The following is a 27331-nucleotide window of genomic DNA, read 5'->3' as shown; positions in this document are numbered from 1 at the left end:
TGAAAAACTGCAGTTCACAAAAAGTCATGGAATCTAAGACAGAAAATTCAGATGCGCTGCAAATGTTCCATCACTGTCACTGTTTCAAGTCCACTTTATTTTCATAGTATTTCAGCATAATAACATATCCTGATTGAATGCCACCATGAACTCTATCATGACAGAACAACAAAATAACCTCAAAATGGGAAAGGGCAATAAATATCAAATTATTAAATCTAAAATGTACAAATATAAAATGTCAGTAACTTTTGGAAAACACTGTAGGAAAATCTGGCAGCCATGTTCTCCTTTGGGCAGCTGTTTTTGAGGTGGTTTGTTTTCTCATCCACATCACCTCAGGTCCAATACAGTTATTTTTACATCTTTCCCAACGACGTGTTTACATATCTGCAAAAGAAGTCGCCAAAATCAATCACGGATATACGTCGGTGAGGAATCTGCTGCAAGAGGCAAACTGCCTCTAAAGTCAATCGAGAACATGCTGTTTAAGAGACAGCAGGTCATGAAAGCGTTTCTCTTTGAAAATATGGTACTTCTCCTGGAGGTTAGTGCTGGCTCAGAGGAAAAGAACCATGGTGCCCATAAAGCAGCATTCTCCCTCCTCATCCTTGCTTTGCCATCTCTTGTAACTCACATATCAAATTGGAGGCAGTAGTTCCCCAGTCTCAGGCTGCCTACCTTCCATACATTTAAAGCACATGACTTCCCCCCAAAACATTCTGGGAACTGTAGTTTAACCTTCACAGCGCACAATGCCTAGCACCCTTAAATAACTAGTTTCCAGGATGCCTTTTGGGGGGGGGAGGGGGGCATTTTATATGCTTTGAATGCTGTGCATACAGCCTAAATCACATCTTGGTCAATGTAAGACCAGCCACACTTTTTCCTGCACCTTATGAAAGCGGATGTTTGGTGTTTGTGATGTCGGAAAATTAGTGCTTTAATTGTGACCAAAAAGCAGGAACAATGGGGGGAAATGGAAGAGAGTACACTTTTAACTTATTAGTTAAATTTAAAATTAGTGTCTTTTAGTAAAGACCAGCTGGGCTGCATATATAAACCTATGCAGTTTACGCTTCTTCCTCACTAGGCAAAAATAAACATTTCCAGTGAAGGGGAAGGAGAAGGAGAATTCACATTTCCTCTCCCCCACTTTCTAGATGAGTTCTGCGTACTCCAGAAGCAAACTAAGAGAACACCCAGAATGATAGAGCACAACTCTATTTTGAGGAAAGGTTACAGTATTGGGGGCTTGTTACATTGGAAAAAGAGTTACAGGGGCATGATAGGAGAGAGTGGATGGGGAGAAGCTTCTCTCCCTGTTGGAGATTCAAGGAAGACAAAAAGGAAGTGCTTCCTCACACAATTATGGAATTCACTCCTGCAAGACATTGTACTGGACAAACAAACACACAGACAGACAGACATACTCAGCCAAACTGTTGAGAAGTAATGCTTACATTAAATAGTCTAGGATCCTTGGTATGGGGATGAAAGCCCTTCTTTTTACAAGCAGAAACTTCCAACATGCCAGCATTAGTAAGTCTGAAGACTCCCGTGCTAGAAAGCAAAGAAAGTATTATGTCCAAGGAAGCAAACAGAACAGAGCAAAAAATAAAATAAAAATGTACATCTCAATAATGTGTGAAAAATCAGATGCATGAGCAACTTTAGGGAGTTTGCCAGAGGAGCATTTCAATTTAAGCTCACACCTGAGGACTAAGAAATGGACAGCTCAATTCTACGCAACAGCAGTAGCAGAAGAGGTACGTATATACAGCAACTGTAACAGCTTCCTATGAAAGAAAAGTTGCTTAAGATTCATCCAGCTCTGCCCAACTGTATTTATAAATGAGGCACCAGCAGGAGAGCGGGTTGCTTCACCAGAGAAGAGGATACTTTCTCTTTCTCTCCTAGTGATGAAATGGGTCGTTTCTGTAGCACATTTGCATCACATATGTAGGACTGTAACTGCTGCCTCACGTATCAGACACACATGATGCAAATGATGTCACACTGCAGCCAGTGTGACATAATGAGCAGAGTAATATCCAAAAAGTAGATCCTGCTGTGGAAAATTCTGAACTTGCCTAAACCAGACAAAAATAATTGCAGTTGATTAAGCATTTAATTTTTAAGCTAATCAATCAAGGTTGACTGCACCTGCACATTACATGGAAAAAAGACTCAGATTTAATCTCCAACTAGAAGGATATCAAGTAGCAAGGCTGGGAGAGATGCTTGCTTTGGAACCTATCCCTGGAGAAGCCACTGCCAATCACACGAGATCACACTGGGCTACATGGTCCAATGCCGTATTTTGTATGTTCAAGTCTTATGCTCAACACTTGAAATAAAGTTCATCTCCTTATTTCCCTTTTTGCATTCCCCACGACAGTAAAGCAAAATTGCACCACAAAATAAATATGCCTACAAATTAACATTCCCACCAAATAAACTGAGTAAAATAACAAATGCCTATAGCAGAGTACAGAGACATCTTTCTGAACATTGCTGATGGATGGAGTCAGAGAGAGAGAGAGAGAGAGGGAAAAAAACCTTACTCATTATGTTTTGGTGAACAAACAATTGCAATAGCCTCCGGTAGCATTAGCTGATAAGAACAATGTGTATGAAGATCAACACTGGATAAGAATGCCGTCTGTGTTGGATGTGTCTACAAAGAAAGAAAGGAAAATGTCTGCTTAGTGGATGGATTATTATTTTTTTAACAGATCAAGGTCAAATACAATCAAGGAGAAATCATACTTAGTCTGAAGGCTTGTTGTATGATTTATGATTTTCTAGCAACTGTTTATGTTATTTCCTTCACCCAAACAGACAGCATGACAATTCTCATCAGCAAAGAGGGTGCTTCAAAGTCATAGAAAAGGTACCTGTTGTAAGTTACTCACTGCACCATAGGTGGGCTGGTAAGGAAAGGGAAATTACTGAAAGGAACAGAAAACTAAAGCCTTTGACCATGAAACTATATCAAAGAAATAAGGGCAGAAAATGACAAACTACTACATGGAAAATTTAATTAAATTGGCAGGTATAGATATATAATTTGCATCGTTTTGGTCAGACATACAAACGATTGATGTACAGGAGGCTGGGATGTAATCTGTCTTTCTTGTTTGTAGCTGAAAAAACAGTGCTAATTGCCTGACTCCTGTGACAATCACAAAACAGCCTCCCCAGAGGAATTTCCCCCTTGACTGACTGAAGTTTAAACTTCACCCCCAAAATGGGATGGGAAGTCCCCAAGCAAATGTTTTCTTGCAAAACTTTTCAAGGCACTTGGGGGATGTGGGAGGCAATGCCTGGCACGTACTGAAGTGATTATTTAATTGCTTTGGCACATGTCCAACTGGCAAGCTCACCTGAGCCACTGTTCAGGACATTTCTTTGGCTTTGAGGTTGAACGTGGCATGAGCTGAACATACTGCAGCAGTCACTGATAGCATGATAACCCCCCCCCAAAAAAAAAAAAAAATGCTGAGCAACAGGTCTGGGAGCATGTGTGCCCACCTCTACTCAAAGGAAAGTGAGACATATGGAATGCTCATTGGAAGTATATGCCAGTTAGTCGTATTTACCAGGGCCAATTGGGGGAGGGGGTACATTTGTAAAATAACACCAGCATTTTAATCAGGAATGCTGTGTTGGGGAAAAAGTTAATATCTTCTCTCCCTACAGTCCTGGTCACTGTTCCCCTGTGACTGCTATTTAAATTTTGAAAAGATCAGTGTCTATACCTACCTAGAGTTACTATATATATTCTTGTAATGCCTTTTTGTTGTTGTTGTATGGCTGCAGCATTTAATGACTTATTTGTTAATTTGCCTATTTTACAACAGTTGCATACCACTTATTTATAATAAAACATCTAAATGGTTTCAAGGTACATCAGTAAAACAGTTTAAAATAATGACAATTAACAGTAAGAAAGATTAAAGCACATAACCATCTCCGTGTCTGGCTAGAGTTGCCTAAGCAAAAATATTTTAAGCAAATGTTTTCATTAAATGAATTAAAGCTCAAAATGTGGTGAAATATATATTTTTAATGCATCATCATCATCATCATTAGTAGTAGCAGTAGTAGTAGTACTTATAATGTCTCCTAAAGGATGCATCTGCCTCTTTCTGTCACATGATAATTTTTTTGTTAAAAAAAATGGGATGACAATATGCCCTGCTATCATAAGTACTTCTGTGTAGGCATAACAAATCTGAAGAGCTAGTCAACAAAAGTAGACAGACCTGTACTTGTTGAAAGATTTGCAGTGCCCTAAGGGGCTACAGAACACTTGGTACATGTGGGTAGCAGGAAGGTTAAGGAAGAATAGTCTAGGGATAGTGCTTTCACTTTGAAAACAAACTGAATGCACTACCTTTCACTTTCCATTAAGACAAGCATATAACAATAACGAATGTGAAAAACAAATGTCAGGCATGTGTCATGTTACAGGCAGTAGCAGACAAGATGGGTGTCCACTGAAATCCATGGAAAAATTAAACCAAAGTAAAATGGAAATAAACCAATGCAACTAAAATGAAGATAAAGCAAAAAGGACGTTGACTTAAAAACCAAAACCAATCCCCCCCCCCCATTGCACACCCTTAGAATAGTTTACCAAAAATATTGTTTCTGTAAGGAATGTCTTCTGCCTATTTCTTCACTGAGATCCACAGCATATTTATGTATATACGTACATGGATCCAGCCCAGAGTGAGGAGATCGTGTTGGTCTTGAACACTGAACAGCTCTTCCACATTCTCCATGTCGCAATAATCTGGCCCCGCAGACTGTTTTGGCACTATCACATGAGTAATAGTGAATTCGTTATGGGTCTGTAAAATAAAAGTGTGGCAAAATAGCTTTGGGAACAAGCACCGAACGTCGACCCCCAGAACCATCACCATTGCCAACTGAATCAGTTTTTAGTACTCTTATCATAGTCACTGTGCTGATTTACACCAAGTGATACTCAGGTTCATCACAGTAACAGACAAAGCAGAGGTCAACATTGATATTAAAATATTATATACGTGGACAAACATTTAAAGGGAAGATTGAAAATTGCCATATTAACTGAGGCAAAGCTTTAGTCCATCTAGCTTGGTATTTTCTACACTGACTGGAAGCATAGCTGTCAACGTTTCCCTTTTTAAAAGGGAAATTCCCTTATTCCAAATAGGATTCCTTGCAAGAAAAGGGAAAAGTTGACAGCTATGACTGGAAGTGACTCCAAGGATACAGGCTTTGGAGCACTTTTCCTCAACCCTTACCTGCAAATGCTTGGTACTGAACATGGAACCTTCTGCATTAAAAGCCCATGGTTTACCACTGAGCTACAGCCAGTGTGCGCCACGCTTATGTAAAGATACGGCAGGAAATGCTACCTTTTCTTAGTATGGAATCTTATTCACACTCACTTGCGAATGGAATTTACTTCTCAGTAAACATAGATAGGGTTGGGTTTAACAATGCAGTGTATTTTTTAATCTTCTTATTAGCCAGAATATATATTATTTTAATATCTGTGTATATTTTCCCCTGTGTGCCAGGTTGAGTACTTTATATATCAGCCATGTTTCACATACAATTTCACAGTTAACTATTGGTGTAAAGTGAACATTAGGCAACAGTGTGCATTATTTACCTAGGAAGCAAACTCCAAGCAATAATAGCTAAGCGGTATTTGCTATAATTTCTCTCCACTCATACATACACACAAAATCTGATATTCAGAATCTGATATGCCACAGCATTAGCTCCCACTATATTTAATATTGGTTTTCCTGCAACAAATTATCATTTGTGTTTCATGAAAACCATTTTAAAAAATCCTTTAGTGGAGTCTAACTTCACAGCAGAATGATTTAATAGCATTACATGCTTCCCATTGCCTAAGATCAATGATTTCTGCTCCTCCCCCAAAAGGCAAACAGCAGACCACAGTTCAGTAAGAATTTCTGAGAAGTAAAGTCAATTATGTAGCACACTTACACTCCACATCTGCTTTTGCTCTGATATCAGTTCATTACAGGAAAATACAGTACTATCAAAAGTGCCTTCCCCATACAAATGTGAAGGTTCAACTGTACCAGTTTTCCACAGAGAATTCCACATGTCTCTATTCCTCTTACTGTATTTGCCTCTGCTAGCAGCAGAAATTTGTGGCAAAGATCCTTGGGCAGAACCACACTTCGCAGCCCTTCAGCCACATTGTCTAAAAAGAGAGACAGAGTAAGAGTGTCATTTATGCAGAGGTAAAGGTAAGGTAAGGTAAGGGATGCGGATGGCGCTGTGGTCTAAACCACTGAGCCTCTTGGGCTTGCTGATCGGAAGGTTGGCAGTTCGAATCCCCATGATGGGGTGAGCTCCCCTTGCTCGGTCCCAGCTCCTGCCAACCTAGCAGTTTCTGTCACAGTGTCCCGTTGCACCAGAAGTGGTTTAGTCATGCTGGCCACATGACCCAGAAAGCTGTCTATGGACAAACACCAGCTCCCTCAGCCTGAAAGCGAGATGAGTGCCGCAACCCCATAGTCGTCTTTGACTGAACTTAACCGCCCAGGGGTCCTTTACCTTTACCTTTTTACATTTATGCAGTAGTCTACAGTATTAAAATGCTCTTATAAGATACAATTTAAAAAGTGCTTGACTGACTTGAGTACATGTACAAATTGGGAGGCTATTTTTAAAAATAATTTATTTTGCATTTATTCATTTATTTTGGAAATTTATACACTACCTAGCTACAGTCAGAATTCAGGGTAGATATACAGACATAGCAAGTGACTGTCCCACTCCTAGCGGTGATTTTCTTCTGTGCCTGTTTCAGTTGCCCTACTTATGGCAAATAGCTTGTGCAACAAACAGAGGCTGAAATTTCTATAAAATATCACAAGCTATATAGGTTGGACAGCTACTAGAGTTGCTCCAGCCTCACTTATCTGGTATGTGCATTTTAGGATTTGAGTGCCAGTGTGATGTAGTGGAAAAGCTGGTTTGGGATCCCTGCTCAACCATGAAGGTCATTAGCTGACCTTGGGCCGTTCGGCAACATTCCAGGATGAATGAGCATTTATTAAACAGAATTTATTGAATTTTGGAAGCATAGTTCCAGAATCAGGGTATCAAAGAGGTTCGAGTGACTTAAAAAGCTAAAGTCAAACGGGAAGGAGTGATGAGGAATACAGAGAAACAGCTTTATGAAGGTAAACTAGGGGCATGGAAGAATGCAAACTACGTGAATGGAAGCCTGAAAGAAGGGAGATCTGAGACCCAAATATTTCCCTTCAGCAAACCAACGAATAGCGTATACTAGAAGTCAGTCACAAACACACAACATAATGCGCACCTTGACTTCCATATCGTAAGTGAGGTATTGTCTTGGATACCTTCGTTAGGTTGAACTGCCATTTATTTATTTCTGGCTTTTCCTTTTTAGGGAAAAACCACTCAATTCAAATGGAGGTCTGAACAAGTAACTGGGCAACCTTTACAGAGCTCTCCATCCAGAACGTGGAAACACATTTCTAACCAGATAAAAGATACCTATGTGTGTATCAAAGTTTCAGAACATGTTCTATGCTGTAACATTTCAATGGTTTGGGATTTTAATCATTAGCATTGTGTAGATTTTTAGGTGAAATTTTTCATGTACAGTGGTACCTTGGGTTACATACACTTCAGGTTACAGACGCTTCAGGTTATAGACTCCGCTAACCCAGAAATAGTACCTCGGGTTAAGAACTTCAGGATGAGAACAGAATTTGTGCTCCAGCGGTGTGGCAGCAGCAGGAGACCCCATTAGCTAAAGTGGTGCTTCAGGTTAAGAACGGACCTCCGGAACGAATTAGGTACTTAACCCGAGGTACCACTGTATTCCGATTTATATTGGATGCCACCTGTTGCGAACTTTAGCTACACAGTTGGCTATAGAGTCTAACAGTGCAATAACGTGGGAAGAAGACAACAACAACAAAATTGCTCTCTTACTCTGAACAGCACTTAGAGTAGCAGCTGGCTTTAAGGCCCGACTTATAGGAGGAGACTGTCCATCGCTCTTGTTTGCAATTGTTGTGGGGAGAGAATTATTCAGATGTGTTGCAGTGCACGACGATAACGTGCTCCCATCAGTCTGCTCAGATGTAATTGAATTATCCTTAGTTTTCTCATCACGGGCTCTTTCTTGCTTCTTCAGTTGATCTTCAAAGAATTGAAACTGTTCTGTTTCCAGCTGCTGTTGACGAATCTGTGCAATCCGCTTCTTCTCTGCTTCTATCAGTTTCTGTTGCTCTAGCTTCTTGAGTAATTCAGCTTTGCATTTGCCCTGAAAAATATATTACATGAAAAAACCCAATGTACAGCCCACAGTGGTTCAAACCACATTAGACATGGCAGATCCAATTGTTTAAATACTTATCCCATTCACATATAAAGTGGAGTACAGTGGTACCTCGGGTTACATACGCTTCAGGTTACAGACTCCGCAAACCCAGAAATAGTACCTTGGGTTAAGAACTTTGCTTCAGGATGAGAACAGAAACTGTGCTCTGGCGGCGCGACGGCAGCAGGAGACCCCATTAGCTAAAGTGATGCTTTCAGTTAAGAACAGTTTCAGGTTAAGAATGGACCTCCAGAACGAATTAAGTACTTAACCCAAGGTACCACTGTACTATTTAAAAGCTAGGAGTGTATGGGGATGGGGAGAATGCTGAACAAACCTTCATCCTGTAGCTTTCCCCCTGCAGGGCTTACTTCTGGTACTGGACCTTAAGAAACAGACTTCTGGGTAAACTGTCCAATACCCTGCTCCTGACTGCATAGCTCTCTGACCCTTTCAGTTGCACCACTCACACTCGTTTTGCAAGTGAAAATGAGAACTTTTCATTTAGTAGGTCTGCTACCATCATGCATATTTTGGGCTTTGGAAAGGATCCTTTCCTCTGTGAGCACAAGCATAGGAAGTGAATAATGTCAAGGAACTGACATATGTTTATTGCTGGCTATGATTCTTGGCCAAACTTTTTGGCAAGGAACAGTGCAGTGCAGAATATGGCTGCATTGCTTTTGGGCAGTACAGTTCTTGGCACCCATGTTGTTTGGGCATGGCTGCCTACTTGTGTGTGTCTGTGTTGCCAGGGGATGGAGGAAGGGTTTGCATCAATCCAGTGGAACATTTCCATGGATCAAGAGGTAACAAAGGACTTTGGTTTCTAAATAGATATGTTAGTGTTCAGTTTCACTTTTTGTTCATTTTTAACATTATTATTATTATCATCAATAGTAACAGTGTTACTTACCACCACTACCACAAAATGTTTAAAAGCTAAATAAATTATGTCATTCACAGAAAGGGTTCCTTACTAAAGGTTTATATATTTGCCAGCTTTGTTATACAGAATATTGATGATGGGGTACACATATAATTAAAAACACATACAATATAAATGTTCTGGTGGAATTTACCTTGTCTTGCATATATTCCCGATATTCTGCATTATATTTCTTTAACAACTCCTTCTTCAATTCATCAGTTCTTGGAAAGGCTATGTCCTTCAGTTTCTTTGTTAGAAAGAATTTAAATAAATAAATAAATGCATATAAATACTTGCTTTCCTCCCATTCCAGATCACCATCTTGATCTCATAATCAATTCATCTATTAGTATAAAATTAAATACAAAAAAATTAAGGTTCAGATCTATGAATCAGCTTTATCTATGATTAATGCCTCTATTGACATGGCTATTCAATGGCTTTAACTGCCCTTGTGTTTGCTACTGATAGATTTCAAAGGTCATGATGGCACTGCTGCCTTGGTAAAATGGCTAACATAATTTAATCATGAGAAAATGTATAAAGTCTGGTCTCCATAAGAGAATATGGCTTCCAAACCCAGAGTTCATACTGTAGCCCTCAGCACCGATGGAAACATCAGCTTCTAGAGCCCAAATGCCTTAGCAGAGCTGATGGTGCTGTTGTTATTGGTTCATGAAAAGAAAAAGGAGTCCTTTGAAATGCCTGTTGTTGTTTTTTAAAAAAGCAACTCTACCTTCATGATATCCTGTTTTTCTGGAACTGCACATTGCTGGTAGTCTCGATGACAGGGCAGCTTTTCTACAAACAAACTAGAAAACGAGACACACACATTTTCCACCTTGCATGTCTGAGAAATATCCACAACACCATTGTTTTCCTGCAGAGACAAAAGCTGGCTGCATAAATCGTATGACGCTGGACCTAGTGTTCCTTTTTTGATTCACAGCAGCTTTCTGTACCTTTGGATTTTAAATTACAACACTGCAGTTCCACAGTCGGTTCTCAGTGCACAATTGGTTTACTATTTACTATGCTGTAGTGCCACTCATTCTCATGCAGCTCTTCCAGAAAAATAATGCTTCTCAATTGCAGTCAATGCTATGTTTAGAATATATTTGTAAACTATAAAAAGGTAAAGGTAACCCTGCCCGTACGGGCCAGTCTTGACAGACTCTAGGGTTGTGCGCTCATCTCACTCTAAAGGCCGGGAGCCAGCGCTGTCCGCAGACACTTCCGGGTCACGTGGCCAGCGTGACAAGCTGCATCTGGCGAGCCAGCGCAGCACACGGAACGCCGTTTACCTTCCCGCTGGTAAGCGGTCCCTATTTATCTACTTGCACCCAGGGGTGCTTTCGAACTGCTAGGTTGGCAGGCGCTGGGACCGAACGACGGGAGCGCACCCCTCTGCGGGGATTCGAACCACCGACCATGTGATCGGCAAGTCCTAGGCGCTATAGGTAATGAATAAAACAAAGCACTAGAACTATCCTTTGGTGTACCTACTTTCTTTGTTTGTTGTAATTGACAATGTAATTTTTCAATCCTTCACTCCCCTCCATTTCAATTCTTCTTGCCTCTTTCCTCGGGGGTACTAGCCCAGCACTGACTATTTCAATACTTCAACTGAAAACAACTTCTCAAAACTTAGGCAGGTGTCCCAGTCTGAAAAGTTGTGAACATTTAGACTGAAGGACTGAGGCTGGGACCTTCTGAGTGAAAAGCTTATGACTCACCACTGAGCTTCAAGACTTTCCCATTTAACTTCTCACATGGCTTTCCCCAGAACACATAGTTGCTGCAAGATTTCTGTTTCCTTTTCTCAGATGTGAGTGTGGGTGAATGGGAAGGCAGCATGGAAAGCAGCTTGTCTGCATCCATAATGCAGCCTATTGTGTTAAGGTACGTCTGGGAACAAAACTGGGCTTGAGGAAGGGAAAAAGACTCTGCAAGAGAGTGCCAGAAGCAGGCACAGGTGCACAAAAGGAATTCAAAAATGGTATAGCGAGCTTCCACTCATTCACTCGCAGGTTAGGAGATGGATTAGTGACTCAGCAACAGAAGCAGGTCTGGCAGCCTAGTTTATTGACACTATAGGAAACACTGGCAGGGCTCCCTATCCCCATTTACTGGCAAAATACTGCAGTTTCTAGTTCATGGAGGTTGCTTGCTAGAATGAAATTAGTCGTTGGCATGGCGATAGTGGTCGTTGTAATTGCCGGCTGCTTATTAAGGTATGCATTGGTTATTTGTACTGAAGATGCATGACAAGAGTTAAATAAAAAGCTGCTGTGTGTGTGTGTGTGTGTGTGTGTGTGTGTGTGTAGGGGGGAACACAGCTGTATTCAAAATGCAACATGCAAGATTAAATCACCCAGCAGAAATCCCTTATCTCAGTTTGAGCCCTAGCTTTGTGATGATGCAACAGCAGCCACATAGTTCATATGTACCTCATTTCTGCACTTTCCCTGAGTTTTTACAACCATCAGTTTTAGCAAAATACTAGCTGAAGGCAGGAGTCAACTCCAGCAATGCATGGTGCAGCCAAAGCTCACACATTCTGATGAGTGGTGGCCTGCCTGATGAGCCTGTCTCTTCTCAATTAAAGGAAAGTCTATGAGGCTCTTCTGCATTTGAAAAGGTCTGGAAGGTTGCAGACTGTGAAACTGGGATGGATGGCAAACATGAGGCAACCCATGAAAACAGCACCCTGTGTCTTGTTTCTTCCCTATCCCCTTTCTCAAATGCCAGATAGCCAACACTGTGCCCTCTAGATGTTCTCAGACTACAAGTCCCTGCATGTGATATTCCATGCATAATATTATATCATCACTCTCTATATCCATGTAGATCATTGTCAAGGAAGGTTACAGAGTAATGAAATTCTTCTGTATGTTGAATATCCTTTATCATTATGGACAGGAGAAGGGACACAAAGCTGATGTTTAAGATGGTGGCCTCAAGTTTGCTGTAACATCTAACTCCTGATTTTTGAGTGCTCCATCTTTAAACATTAAAAAAAGGAAAACTGTCTTTCCCATAAATTAACACAATGGTAGAGGCATAAGGTAAGGATGAAAGGATGTCTATTTCCAGTTCATGTAACTTTTGCATCGAGTCTATTCGGTCCAATTTCTGTGTGATTCTGCAATTTCTTTTTTAAAAAAATCATAGGAAAATGTGCATTTTCTGTACACATTTTACCGTAAAATACAATTTTAATAGTTTTTTTTACCTAAAATAAACATTTTAGCCTAAAAGAGGCAGTTGAATACACATTTGCGCTAACAGCTATATCACAAAATTCAGAGAAGTTTGAAAACGGAAAAATAACTGTGTTCTGATCTGCATATTAATCCAAGAAGTGTGAATCAGGTTGGATCACTTAAAACATGGAGTGAACAAAAACTGTGAAAATCCCTAGCACCAGGTGAGGGTTGTGTTGTTTATCACTACTAAAGTTAACATACATTTTCTACCAGGCTCTGTGGCACTAGTGCAGTTGCATTGCATGCAGTGTTCACATCACAACTGACACGCTAGCTGGGAGAAAGATGTATTTTCCAGGTATAAAAGTAATTACTGTTCACATGCTTGGAAAATACAGAATTTTGGAAGCAGAAGTTAGGAAAGCCTTCTGTGTGCCCTGTAACAAATGAGGGCATATTTGTTGAGCTCTAAAGTCATTGCCTAACAAGACCCCTTTTTTCAGACACGTTTGGAATCATTTGCTAGCACTCCACTGGCTTAAAATTGCCATTTCTAAAAATTAAGATGAGGTTGATATCCATAACTCCAGACCAATCCTTACGTTATAAACTTATTATAGAGAACAAAGGCATTTTCAAGATTTCCTTCTTCCAGATATACAGATGCCATGCGCTCCATCTCCACTCCAGATCTGAAGTAGCGCCGTGGAGTAATGTCTTCATTTATTGTGATGTTACAACCAAGTTTGCTTAAGGCACGTACACGCTCTTCTGGGGTCAGTGAAACATCTGTGTGGTCAGGTATAGCTGCTAGCCTTTTCTGTTAAAACAGACAGCACAAATTGCATTTCACTTTGGTTACTGAACTTATCCAAGGAACTCGAGCTGAAATCTTGAGTCACAATTAGCAGTTGCAACCTACAGTTTCAGCAAGGTTCGATTTTGCTCCATCAGAGCTGTTGCAAAATAGTGGAGGGGAAATCCCATTAAACCAACCCCCAGCTACTCCATGCACATGCACACAACCACACTTTCAAAACCACACAACTTTCCAAAAATCATTTTGCTTAATGATGCAAGAGATGTGCACTTTATGCCCATTATGATATATTTTTAACAGCTGCTGTTGTTCTGAAATGTTGTCTTTCACATTTACATATATGCAAGTCAGAATCATAAAGCTTTCAGTCGCCACTTTTTAAACCATCCGGAGCCACTCTGTTCGGCCTCTTTCATAAACAGGATGCAAGTGGCGCTGTGGTGTAAACCACTGAGCCTTGGTCGGCGGTCCCCGCTCCTGCCAACCTAGCAGTTTGAAAGCACATAGTGCAAGTAGATAAACAGGTACCGCTCTGGCAGGAAGGTAAACAGCATTTCCGGGCGCTGCCCTGGTTCGCCAGAAGCAGCTTAGTCATGCTGGCCACATGACTCGGAAGCTGTATGCCGGCTCTCTTGGCCAATAAAGCGAGATGAGCACCGCAACCCCACTGTCATTCGTGACTGGACTTAATTGTCAGGGGTCCCTTTACCTTTAGCCACTCTGTTCAGCCTCATTCATAAACAGGAATGTAATATGGGAGGTTTGAGATATGATTCAGGCTTCAGCAAAGACATAGTGAGAAAGGAAGACTGCTGAAGAAAACACCAGTCCTGCATCTCTGCCTCCTCCTTGCAATTTAAGCACATGGCATCATGCCACCATGCTGAGAGTTTCCCTGTGTCCCCAACTGGCAGCCACTTAAATGTAGCAAAGATATTCTCTCACTGTGATGATGTCTCACCATACGTTATGTATTAGTAGACATTATGGAGGGAGAGAAAAGAGGAGAGGATGGTCCTATTTTTAGCAGCAGCCCCACATCTTCTGTCATGTCTACCTCAAGCCTTAAAAGTTGTGATTTTTAATTATGTCTGGGCCTACCAAGGCTTTAAAGGAGTGGTTTAGGATAACTTATCAACAATGATATGATTATCAGAGGAGTTCAGTAAAAGTAAAAAGTTATGGACCAGATGGAGAGTAAGAAGTAGCATTCATAAACTTTTTTTATTTTATGCCAACTCAATACATTTTGGAAAGATGGCCAACATGTTCCAGGGTGTATTTTGAGCTTGAGTGGGATGCTTGCTTCACAAAAAAACAGGGCTCAAGCCAATATCCACACCATTCAAGCAGACATGGCTGATAAGCAGCTTTCCATGCATCATGAAGCACCAGCCCTTAGCACTTACCAATGAACTTACAGTGAATGGTTGTTCCATGTTACTTTGTGCTTGCAACCCAAGCTTATTGTTCCTCTCCAGTCCTTCCATCTAGGCACAAAAATAGAATGGGAAAAGATACAGTGCTCAGTAGCAGTCTCATCCAACATCTCACACCAATGACAAAGTTCCAAGGAAATATACTGATGATGCTCCTATCTTGTCAACAACTGTAACTAACCAGTATTTGTCTCTTGAAATATGAATCATGTATCATGAATCCATAGATTGGTACTTAAAGCATCATGGATTTGCTAACTTGTATTTCAAAGGTAGCCATATCTTCCGGATATATACCTAGCAACTGCCCTGGAAAAATTGAGACATCGCCTTGTTTCATGTGAGATCATGGTGGCCATTTTGGGTGCCGCACTCTCACACTGTGCTCTTGCCCCCTAAAAAGAGCTTTGGGCGGGTTGTGATCTCAAGCTTTCCCTGCTTTGGGGGCACATCAGGGGACTAGGATAGTTTTAAATCCAAGCCATTTCCTGGTCCTCCCCTAGCACAGCCCCAAGCCCTCCCAGGGGCCATAGGATTGCACCCTAAACAAAGGAAACGACTATACTTTCATGGTAGGCTCCTTCCTAGCAATATATCATATGTGACAATGCACTACAGCAAGAGCCAAGTTCTCTGTTTTACTGCACAAAGTAAATATGTAAAGTGTAAGAAAGCATTTGTTCCTTCACTACTTTTTTCCAGTCAAGACATACACTGTTATCATGCATTGGTAGACAGTCTTTAATACACCATACCTTAGGTCTGTTGATATATCCCTTTCACCATATAAATAACAGCAGGACTAACTACTTTTGGGGGTGCAATTCACAGCTCTACTGAAATATACCTGCACCTGATTCACATAACCTTAACTCAGCAGAAAAGCCCTTGAGATCCTCTTCATATAAACCAAGGTCATTATCTCAGAATGTCAAGCATGGAAATGTCAAGCATGTTGGAGCTTGATTCTGCAAAAAAAAACCCTGTGAGCTCAGCAACACCCCACCCCCCCACCCCCAGCTGCATAAACCCTTTGAAGGCAAAGAAACAAAATGCAGGGTTTGAAAAAGGAACAACGTGATTAGTAACATCAACAGGCAAGTTTGCAAGCCTCATTGGTTCTGCCACCTGCACCCTGGTAGATTTAGAGAAGTCACAAAACCAGACATCGGAAATCAAAGCAACAGAAGATGAGAGTGGTAAGCTGAAGGGGGTGAAATGCTATCTATAGATATCTTAGCCAGTAAAAATAAGAATATGCAAAATACTAATTCAAATTTACTAGGACTGTGAGCTACATGCTGCTATACTGATATCGTTCCATATTCTTTAAGAGGTAAAAAGTTCCAGGAAAATCACCTCCCAGGTTTTGCTTTCCTTTGGGGAAGAAAGTGCTGGAGACTGGCCTTTTTATAATACTTTGCTTATGTACAAATATGCAAGCAGAGTATACATGAAAGCAGTGGGTGTCCTAAGAGGCAATATCTGCTATGCCACACCAGATCCCTGGAAAGGCACTGGCACTTCAAGATGCTTCCAGCCTTTCATTCACAGCTTCTCTCTTTGTATCCTGCCAGGTTCCAAAAGTGGTTTCTTTTTCTCTCTTCACATGCACACACAGCAGCACATATCCCTCTTGTCTTCCCCCTTAGCAGGGCAGGCGTAAGGCTCCCAGCTCTGCTAACTCTTAGTCAAAACACTCAGCATTGTCTAACTACTTCCTAATAATTAGCTCCCATTAATGAAAAATCTATCAACCGTTCTGGACCATTAAGCAGTAATTTCACCTTGCAGCCATAAACAGCATTATCACTTGATTATCCCAAGATGAAAGAAAGGGTTTATTCCAACTGAGCAATTCATATGTACTTCAATAATCTTCCCAAAATTTTGGAGGGTGGGCTTGAAAATTATTTTGCTTTGCTGTATGCAGTGGGGCTTACTGGTTGTTATCAGCACAGTACTATCAAGCCATACTGCTGTACTATCGTGTTTTGGGATTCTTGTGATGCAATCTCAGTGCCATGCTCTTCACTCTGAGGAGCCACAGAAATCCTGGCACATGAACCTATATTCTTATTTTCCAAAATAGCATCTGACAGGATCAGGCTAAGGTGGAACTGTAGACTGTGTAAAAATAGCTCTGCAAAGTTTCTGAAAAATCTTTTTAATAAGCATTCATCTTCTATCATCTTTTAATAGAACTGGAGTATCTAACTCCAGCACTCAGCCCCCTTCAGTTCAACAAAACTTGCTCTGACTGCCTAACTGGCTTTGGCAAACTGAGTTGAAGGATAGGCTATTCATAGGTTGTTCAACAATAATTTCAGTAGAATGTATCTACATCATCTCTTTCTCCTAAACAGAAGACATCTGTGTCTATAAATTGACACATTATTTTCAAAACCAAATAACAATTCAAGTCATTCTGCTATCACAACGCTGACATTATCCAATTATCTCACCGTGTGCCATCTTCCTCCAAAATAATAAAAATACTGAACACTCAGTGTCCAAATAATCTGATAGCAGAGAAAAAGCTGAGTTGGTAAAGAGTGCCCCTCAAAGATCTCTCATAATTATTTCATCACCTATTCTGAAAAGCGAAGTTCTCTCAGAGCCTACAGAGCCTGCAGGAGGTTGACTATATTGCCACCATTTAGAGGGAAACAAGAATTTGGTTTGGCATTTGACTGGTCAAAATATTGGGCAAATTTAGAGCATTTCATTTTAAGAACAGTAAAAAGGAATAATGGTAATTATGCTTATTATAAGAACACAGATTATAAGAACACTCCACAATCGGTTTGCTCCCATAATCATGACTGTTTCAGAGCACTTGATAAAACCTCACCACATCAAATGCAATGGATTTAGTGATAGTCCACTGATAAACGGGAACTTGTGACTTATGTGAAATTGCTTGTGTGTGTTGCTCCCTACTGAACTGTAAACCTGTACTGTTCAGAACTGGTAGTGCAGCACCCAGGTAGGAGGAGAAGCTAGGATGGGATGGCTAACTGTCCCTTTGGCAGTCTAATCCATGTCCTCTAAGAAAACGTTTCTGACCCCCCCCCCAAGACTCTACTAATTTTGGCGACTGTGGCAAAAAAATGGGGGTAGATGGAGGCCACCTCATCATCAGACTGCATTGATCAGCTGTGGAGGGAGGCAGTGTGCCTTTGGATGTGCATACAAGTGTGTGGAGCAGCAACACCTGTTCCAGAGGATTGGTCAAGAGTGGATGTGGCCCTTGACTGAAAAAAATAAAAATGGTGAGCCACCCTTGAGCTAGGTCATGTGGTTAATAGGAAGGTAAGAGCATGGAATGCATTTAGAAGGAATTACAGGGCAAGTTGTAACTTAGCATTTGCGGGGCTCAGAAATAGAGCCTTTATTCTCTGTCATTGTTAAAAACAATCTCATAGTATACAATAAAAAGGTAGGCATTATTTTCATGCATGAAGTAACTGATTGAAGTTAATTGACTGCTCAACAGGCACTGTTTGATCAGTCAATTGTCCCCCATGTCTGTCCTAAGCAGAATACACAAATTAGCTTTGGCATTCTGGTTTGGGAGAGTTCCCTTGGCAGTGGACAAATTTACTGTCCCAGCATATTATTTTTCTCAACTGTCTTTATCGAAGCTGATTGTCCCCTGCACTCTTGGCCCTGTTTCTATTACCTTCTCCAGTTTTATTCTGCTTTGCACCATTGCAAATTTTGCCTGCAACAGCTGTCATTACTCAGAGTGGCCATTTTATCTTCCTAATCCGTCTGATTTATGCATAGAGGAAGCCCAGACATCCCAAGAACCACAAATCTGACGAGCCTTGCTTACTTATAGAATTGTCACTTGGGTCAATTGACTGATCAAATATTGTCAACTAACTGTCCATTATTAGATGCAGTCAACTGGGAAACACTGGCCTGTGAGCGCTCCAATTGGAGAACAGCCTTTACCAAAGGTGTCATGGGTTTTGAAAATGCTTGAACTCAGGACAAAAGGGAGAAAAGTGCTAAGAGGAAGGCACGCTTGGCAAACCCTCACCATGATCAACTCCTGCCTAGAAACCTGCTGCATGTCCCCACTGTGGAAAGACATGTGGATCCAAAAATGGCCTCCACAGTCACTTACAGACTCACTTTTAAAACCGTGTTTATAGAAGACAATCTTACTCGGCTGCAAGTGATCACCAAAGAAGAAGACAAATATGCAGTCAAGTATGATCAAATATTCCATGAAGTTGGGGATGCCACCACACAGGTGTCAGCTTAATGCCATAATGAAATTAAAGAGGTTTTAGAAATTGCAGGAATGGAGATGCTTCCTCCTGGCCCTGCAGCAATTAGGGGCAAACTTGAAGGAAAGGAAAGTTTTTTCCAGCTGGCCACCTAGAGTAATTGTGGGTGGTTTTCAGCCTTTTTGAGTCCATAGTTCCCTTGACCAACTACATTCTTTCTGTGGCACCCCTGTGGAGCTCAAGAGCTCAGTTATGTCTCCCCTTGCCTGCAGAGCTGGCAGCCTCTCACCCTTTTTCAAATACACTACCTTGTGGAGTGTTCCCTCAGCATCCTCTCCCTCTCCCCTCTCCTTGGGAGTCCTCCAGGCAGCAGCTGCTGCTGCCCCAAGGAGAGGTGCCTCCTCACACTTCCTCCAGCCCCAGAAGCACCATTCGCCTGGGGAGCTTGTAGGCAGGGATGCTGCAACAAACAGCTGTGCAAGCCTTTGAGAGGTAGAGATGTGAGAGGGCATTAGAGGAAAGGAGGGAGGGAAGGAAAGAGGAACAAAGACCAGTGTTGCCCCTGGCATCCCTGACCATCACTCAAGGCACCCCAGGGTACCATGGAAGACAGGTTGAAAACCACTGGTGTATCTGAACAGGAAAGCAGTCAGTTATCAGTGGCAAAGACCACTGCCAAAGAATACCTATTATTCTATCTTGCTTGCTGCAGGAATGAGCATTACCTCTGTGATATCTGTTGTTAATTTATTTTATTTTAAATAAATAAAGGCTGGCCCTGATGCTCCAGGATAAAAGTAAAAAAAGGACTATTTGCAGAATAGTTAGCATTTATAGCAGAGCCTTCCAAACCGTGTGTCACAACACATTAATGTGCCGTGTGAACGCTCCCTATGCTCCTCCCGGAGCTGGAAAGGGGTTAATAGTTTAACCTAGGCATAGGCAAATTCGGCTCTCCAGATGTTTTAGGACTACAACTCCCATCATCCCTGACCACTGGTCCTGTTAGCTAGGGATGGTGGGAGTTGTAGTCCCAAAACACCTTGAGGGCCTAGTTTGCCTATGCCTGGTTTAACCTCTGGTTTGCTAGTAAAACTGAACTACTGTGTCACGAAATGATGCACATCTAAAAAGTGTGTCATTGACATGAAATGTTTGGAAAACTCTGGTTTATAGAAACCCTACCTAGCACTGTTTAAATTTATAGCAAGTTGTCTAATGACTCCAGGCGTGATTTGAGGCCACATGAGACAGCTGCCTTGGTTGTGCTACGCAGGTCTGTGCCTGGTCAGTGTCTACCCGGGAAGCCCATGTATGCTGCCTTGAGTTCCATCACAGAGAAAAAGAGGGATATAAACATACGGAATAAATAAATATATTTTTAAAAGTGAATTTAATTGTATCATAATGTTGACTAATTTGTTTTTGTAATTAGTATAAGTTTCCTATCTGCTCATGACTTTATTGTTTTAACAGTTAATATCTCTTAACATAGTTCTTATATTTGATCAAGTGCCTATCCCTCATCTTCCAACCTATATTGTGGAAATTTCTTTGTCTGGTTGCTATGAATGTTATAAGCAAATTTTGCATGATGGTTCCTATGATCAAGTAGCAGGCTTTTATCTGTGTTTGGATACAAATGGACACCATTTTGGCAGACTGAACCTTTGAGAACTGCACCAATTTGTTGGTTTCTTAGAATTCCTGAGCAAAGTCAACTAGGTGGCTACTGTTACAGATAGGTAGCCGTGTTGATCTGCCATAGTCAAAATAAAAAAATTCCTTCCAGTAGCACCTTAAAGACCAACTAAGTTAGTTCTTGGTATGAGCTTTCGTGTGCATGTATTTCGTGTGCATGTATCTGAAGAAGTGTGCATGCACACGAAAGCTCATACCAAGAACTAACTTAGTTGGTCTTTAACGTGCTACTGGAAGGAATTTTTTTATTTAGGTGGCTACTGGTTATCTATATAAGTAACTATATAAGTATCCATATAAGTTGTTCAGAACTGGGGATACTTTTTTATTTTTTCACTGTTGCAGCTTCTGAGTTTGTAAATAGTCCCATTGATGACTAGGCAAATGACTAACAGAGATAATTATTTCCTTTTATGCTGCCAGGGCACAGCAAATTTCTGATACAGTGCATGCATAGGAAGGTTGGCTAATAATAATAACAATAACAGCAACTTAGTAACTGAAGAAAGTAGACTACATGTCAAGCCAAATCAATAATACAAAGCAAACAGAGGCATACAAACATTCAACTGATACATATTCACATCAAATTATGCACAAATGTCAAACATTAAAATGGCAGCAAACTGCATTTGAATGTACAAGGTGAGCTCTAAGATTAGCTCCATGAAAGCTTAAGCAGTTACATTATAGATGACAACATGATTAAGATATATAAGCACTTCTGTCGGTTGAGAGTACTGTAGAATCTTAATGCAATCATTTAATATGTCTGCTTCCTAACAACAATTTAGTTGATTTTACAATGCAATGCTCTGCATACTTATTCAGAAGTGACTATGGGCTGTGTGTGTGTGTGTGTAGCAAAATCATAATAAAACAGATCATATAGAAGTTTCAAGAGGGAAGTAGTTAGATCTCAGGTTACCCTGGTTGTTTATTGTGTGTAGAAAAGATACTGACGAATGCTGCCTCTGTATCAAGGTAAACCGTTCCATTGATTTTTAAACTTGACTCAGAGCAAAGGTATCAAAGGAAGGTGACCTTCAGCTCATGGAGAAGAGTTCATTCCATATGCTTGTTTGCTACAAACTTCTTTAAGGTCAACTGGCATGATTATTCTAAGCATCCCATTACTTCAATACACTCCTAATCCGCTCATAGCTAGCAGACTGGTGTATCCTCTGATAACACTCATGTGAGCAATGGGATTTTAACCAATGACCTGTTGGTAGGCAATACCCTTATTACAACACAAAAGTAACATGTCGTTTGGGAGGTGGGGGAAGTTCCCCCCATTTTAAAAAGCAACAGCTTATACGCAGTTCTGGTTTGTGAAACAAATATAGATATGCAGTAGATACTAGTCCATTAAAAAAATCTAATTTATTTATTAGATTGTATTCCATCCTTCTTCTAAGGAGCCCAAGGCAACATGCCCAAGACTTAACTGATATCGCCCTCACAACAACATTGTGATGTAGGTTAGATGGAGAGAGCTCAAGGTGAACTGCATAGGTCAGCAGAAAATTGAACCCAGAAATTTCCCTTATCAAAATCTAACATTCTGATACACCGGCTGTCAACAGTTACTGACATTTTGGACACATCAGGACATCATGTGAAACCAGGGACCACCAATGTTGTGCCCATGGGTGCCCATGCAGCCATAAAGGCCTTCCCTGGTGCCCACCAGGTCCTATCCCCTCTCCACACAGATTTCTCTCTTGTAGCCAATAGAATAGGCTGTGGTGTATGTGTGGATGCACTGTGTGTGTGTGTGTTTCTCTAGCTTGCAAATGTGCTCACAGCCCCTAAAAGGTTGGCAGCCTTGGTGTTAGATTACAGGTTAGAATTATGCATGCACTCCATAATGAGCTGCCTCGAACTCTGGGCTCACATACTCTCCTGCTCCCATCTCCTGCACCCAAGAGAAGAAGTTCCAAAGTGCTTGCTTTTGCTTAACCAGAGGCTGCATTTGCAGTTTGGAACTGAGACTGGGTTTTTTGCTCTTAGCTAAAAACTCAGTCTAACATTCAGCAATGATTGTGTGAAATCAGCCTGTTTGAAACTAACAATAGTGTTTGTGAGGTATTTAAGAGCTGCTGAAAGAAAAACGGACATTATTCCTGTATGCCACAACAGCAGCAAGAATCTTAATAGCACAAAACTGGAAGACTGGAGAAATACCATCAAAAGAACAATGGCAATAAAAGTTGATGAACTATGCAGAGTTGGCAAAGTTAACAGCCAAATTGCGTGAAAAGGACAATAGTGATTTCGAAAAAGAATGCGAACCTTTTACAACATACAGTATTTGCAGAAATGAAAAAGCAAACAGACATGGACTCCCTGGCAGGTTTTAAATAAACATTTACAATTTTATTTACAGAGAACAAGAAATTTAACAATGTGACAACATAGTACTATATACAAACAGCAGGATGTAACATTTGATGGAATAAACCAGAAATGGAAGCTGAGGGAAGTCAATAGGAAGGGGGGAAATTGGAAAATGAATGTTCTTATATTGGATATTTGTTATGAGAAAAAAAAATTATTAAAAAAACATTTTTTAAAAAGAAACTAACAATAGTGTTAACCATTTTGCTGGTCTGAACTACATGACAAAAGCACTTACAGAATAATAGAATTGTAGAGTTGGAAGGGACCCTGAGGATCAGCTACTTCAACCCCCTGCAATGCAGGAATATAAAGCTGTCCCATATGGGGATCGAACCTGCAACCTTGGTGTTATCAGCATGAAGCTAAGGTATGAAGTAGAAACAATGAGGGGTGTGGCCTGGCCAGAAAGAAGAGGCTGATGAGCCACATTTGGTCTGCAGACCTGAGCTTCAGCACCCTGGTTTAGTGTGCCATGGAAACACAGATGACAGAGGACGAGATATTTGGACAGTATTCTCGAAGCTACCAGCATGAGTTTGACCAAACTGCAGGAGGCAGTGGAAGACAGGAGTGCCTGGCATGCTCTGGTCCATGGGGTCACGAAGAGTCGGACACCACTAAACGACTAAACAACAACAAAACCACCCAACAGATGGCCACTTTGCAAAGCCTGACAGCTCAGATCGCCTGCTCGGGTTTGGAGGGGAGAGCTAAATCACAGATCCTCTTCTTCACAATCGGTAACAAAGGAAGTAGCAAATGAATTATGTTCACTTCCTCCAAATGAATGTTAAGTGCTTTGTACAGTAACTAGTCCCATATCTGGAATTACACAGAATCTAAACAGAAGGATCCAAAGCCAGAAAACATGCCCACTGTATACTTTTGAGCACATAATTTCAACCCATGCAAGGGATGTGTACATGAGGTTTCCTTCTGTACATGCACCACCCTTGTTAAATTGAAAATATATGCAATTACTTTCTTGGGCTCCATGATGGTGACAGCACTCATGAAATTAAAAGGCGCCTGCTTCTTGGGAGAAAAGCAATGACAAACCTAGACAGAATCTTAAAAAGCAGAGACATCACCTTGCCAACAAAGGTCCATATAGTTAAAGCTATGGTTTTCCCAGTAGTGATGCATGGAAGTGAGAGCTGGACCATAAAGGCTGATCGCCAAAGAATTGATGCTTTTGAATTATGGTGCTAGAGGAGACTCTTGAGAGTCGGATGGACTGCAAGAAGATCAAACCTATCCATTCTTAAGGAAATCAGCCCTTAGTGCTCACTGGAAGGACAGATCGTGAATCTGAGGCTCCAGTACTTTGGCCACCTCATGAGAAGAGAAGACTCCCTGGAAAAGACACTGATGTTGGGAAACATGGAGGGCACAAGGAGAAGGGGACGCCAGAGGACAAGATGGTTGGACAGTGTTCTCGAAGCTACGAGCATGAGTTTGACCAAACTGTGGGAGGCAGTGGAAGACAGGAGTGCCTGGCACGCTCTGGTCCATGGGGTCACAAAGAGTCGGACACGACTAAATGACTAAACAACAACAACTGCTTAATAGAATAAAAACTTTCTACTTCCAATTAGAAAACAGACAGAGCTAGCTGCATTAAGTTCCACTTAGAAACAAGAGGACAAGTTACTAGGCCAGGGGGAGAAACATGACTGCTACCAACTCTCTAAAATGACTGTGCCAAACTCAGCGCTTGCCAGCAGCAATCACACTGCTCTCCCAAATCAACTCATTGTAGGCTGAGTATTCTCTGAGGATGGTAACATGCTGAGAGGGTTGTGTGACTCAACTTTCAGTCACATTCAAAACCCCATCAGAATTCACTAAACTCATGATTTCAGTGTACTGATTCACTGTGTTAACTGTTCCTAGGCTCTACTGAGATAGGTCATTTTTGAGCGAGCACATTTAGCAATGGAATATAATTTGTTATGATCTTAAAATGTTTCCTGACACTGAACATTAGCATAGCTGCTAAAAATAAGCAAATATTGGCAAACCTTTCTGCTTTATATAGTCCAAACACCAACAGCCCCAACAACAAAACTCCAAATTCAGATACAGTATATGTTTTCTTAAAAAAATAAAAGAAAAAAAAGCTTCTATCACTAGAATACCAGTTTATGACATCTTTAACTGTGGCTGTCTAGCCACATTCTTAGCAATTTAGAATTTAACAGCACTTTTCAACTTGGATTTCTGAATTTCTCAAGACCTAATCTATTCTTACAGTCGTATCAGTCCTATTAATTGCTAATCTTATGAATTATCCTTTGTCTGGAGATCCAGTCCAGAAATGTGACATCATTATGCAATATTTTTAAAATATACTCCATTTTATATTTAGTTGGCCTAATAAAATATATTACAGCAAGCTAGGTTACGGTTATGCCAAGCTTTTATCTACTGAAAGGCAACACAAGATTCTAGACAGCACAATTTCACACAGTTGTTGCTCCTTCCTCACTTTCTTAGGACATTTATTTTTCATATTCTGGCAATGCTATTTACGGGCAATATTTCAACATGTCCCTGGAGAAAGTGCCTGTTAGAACAAGAGCAATTACCAGGCCGAAAACCTAGTAGAGTGCTAATTGCTGTTCAATTTACAGTTGAATCCAATTAGGAACAGAATCTTGGGTTAATCCTAACATTAGTAACTCATATATATAATGGCGTGGTAAATTATAAAGGTCATATACTGTACTCACAATAAAAAGGGGAAAGGAAAGAAGGAAAGCTGTTTATGATAGAGAGAGGGAGAAAATTCTCCCTGAGCATCTTCTCAGTTCCACCTTATTGTCTTGATTGCTTCTCAGTATTTGTATTGCATTCAAGGCCATCTTGATGCAACCTGAAAGTCCTTGGGGAATCAATAACATAGCTGCGAAAGTGCTGAGGGCAGGCAAAGAGAAAACTGCAGCTCTGAAGTGAAGAATGAGTCTGAGGTACAGATGCAATAAAATCCCTAGGGCAAAAGCCACTTAACAGGAAAGGTGGGTGCTTGGAGGTGGGGATGGGGTAGCAAATCCTTATGTGGATTTGCAAATCCCAGTGGGCCTGTTAAGGGATTTGTGGAGTCTGCTTATAAAAAGAGAAGAGTGGGGGAGGGAGAGAGAGAGATCTATAATGTTGTTTCTGAAATGTGCACCCTCTTCCAAGTTTCCCTTTAAAAACAAATGGCATCTGGAAACGACTGAAGCTGCTTCATTTCGGCCACATTTCAAAGGGGGCGGGAACTGCCGCCCGCCCCGTTGTCCAGATCAACTCTAGCCCTGATCATACAACCAAAGAGCACCTTTCCAGCACAGCATGTTCCCGAGCGGCGATGCTCTAGGGAAACGCGGTATATATATAATAATGGCAAGGGAAAGAGGTATGTCAGATCAGCCTCAGCCAGAGAGCACGGCTTCCCGATTCCCTAAGCTCGAGATTCCTCGCCGGCAGTGGCAGCAAGAGGCGGAACTAGGAAGACAAGGGCTTCGAGGCTTCTTCCCCCGCCCCTCGAGGCACACATGTTTGTCTGCTGGCGGAGGGTCGGCGCGTCAGAGCGGGCCCTTTCGGAATGGGAGCGCAAGGTGCCTGCAGCCCAGCCCTGCGCCTCCGGGAGGGGTCGGCCAGATGCGCCTGGCGAACGCCGTGGGGCACGACGAGGGCGGCAGCCCCCCCCCCTCCGGCTGCCTTCCCGCAGCCCCCTTCCCCGCCCTCCATCTCTCTGCAGCAAAGCCATCCCCGTTTCGATACCTCTCCTTCGAAGAGGAGAAAGCGCGCCAGCTTACCATAAAGCCATGGCTGCCGGGAGAGTCGCGTCAAGTCCGCCTCGCCTGAGGGCTTCGGCTAGAGAGAAGTGGCGGCAGCCGCCGGTCGCCGCCGCCGCCGCCGCCACAATGGCCCAACAATGAGCGTAGCCGAGCCCAGGCGCTGCTGCTGCTGCCGCCGCCCGCTGCTGCTCGCCTCGCCTAATCCGTGACACGCGCCGGGGGCGGCGCACGCCCCAATCTCTCGCCGCGAGCGCCGCTCTCGAGCGCAATGCCGCCAGCAGCAGCAGCAGCAGCGCCGCGCGGGCTCCGGCCGCCGTGGCTGAGCCAAGGGCCCGTTGCTCCCCTCAGCGGAGACAGCCGGCTGGCGCCGCGCGCGCGCTCACATGGAC

The 27331-nt window shown here is 41.8% G+C and overlaps 1 protein-coding gene across 2 annotated transcripts; it reads right to left on the bottom strand.

The window, feature by feature from the left end:
• Positions 1-65: 65 nt before the first annotated feature.
• STAMBPL1 (STAM binding protein like 1) lies at positions 66-27331 on the bottom strand. Of its 2 annotated transcripts, none has more exons than XM_083505347.1 (11): positions 26961-27331; positions 14777-14857; positions 13150-13367; positions 10075-10150; positions 9490-9585; positions 8017-8350; positions 6120-6244; positions 4725-4862; positions 2568-2680; positions 1464-1563; positions 66-390 (listed from the first exon to the last, which is right to left on the bottom strand). In XM_083505347.1, the coding sequence occupies exons 1-11, from the start codon at positions 26961-26963 to the stop codon at positions 334-336; spliced, it is 1341 nt and encodes a 446-aa protein (XP_083361473.1). In that variant the 5' UTR covers positions 26964-27331; the 3' UTR covers positions 66-333. The 2 variants fall into 2 exon arrangements, with proteins under 2 accessions (XP_083361473.1, XP_083361472.1); XM_083505346.1 differs by having other exon boundaries at positions 14789-14857; positions 26961-27327.

This window comes from Podarcis liolepis (genome assembly GCF_965112155.1).
Source record: "Podarcis liolepis genome assembly, chromosome: 5".
Classification (NCBI taxonomy): domain Eukaryota; kingdom Metazoa; phylum Chordata; class Lepidosauria; order Squamata; family Lacertidae; genus Podarcis; species Podarcis liolepis.
This window is presented reverse-complemented; position numbering and strand designations above follow the sequence as displayed.

Excerpts from the sequence above, each read along its gene's own strand:
- STAMBPL1 (XM_083505347.1), bottom strand. Across the intron at positions 13,368-14,776 it reads CATTCACTGTAAGTTCATTG|AAAAGGCTAGCAGCTATACC; the intron begins GTAAGTGCTAAG and ends CTGTTTTAACAG. Across the intron at positions 9,586-10,074 it reads AAAAACAGGATATCATGAAG|AAACTGAAGGACATAGCCTT; the intron begins GTAGAGTTGCTT and ends TTTCTAACAAAG.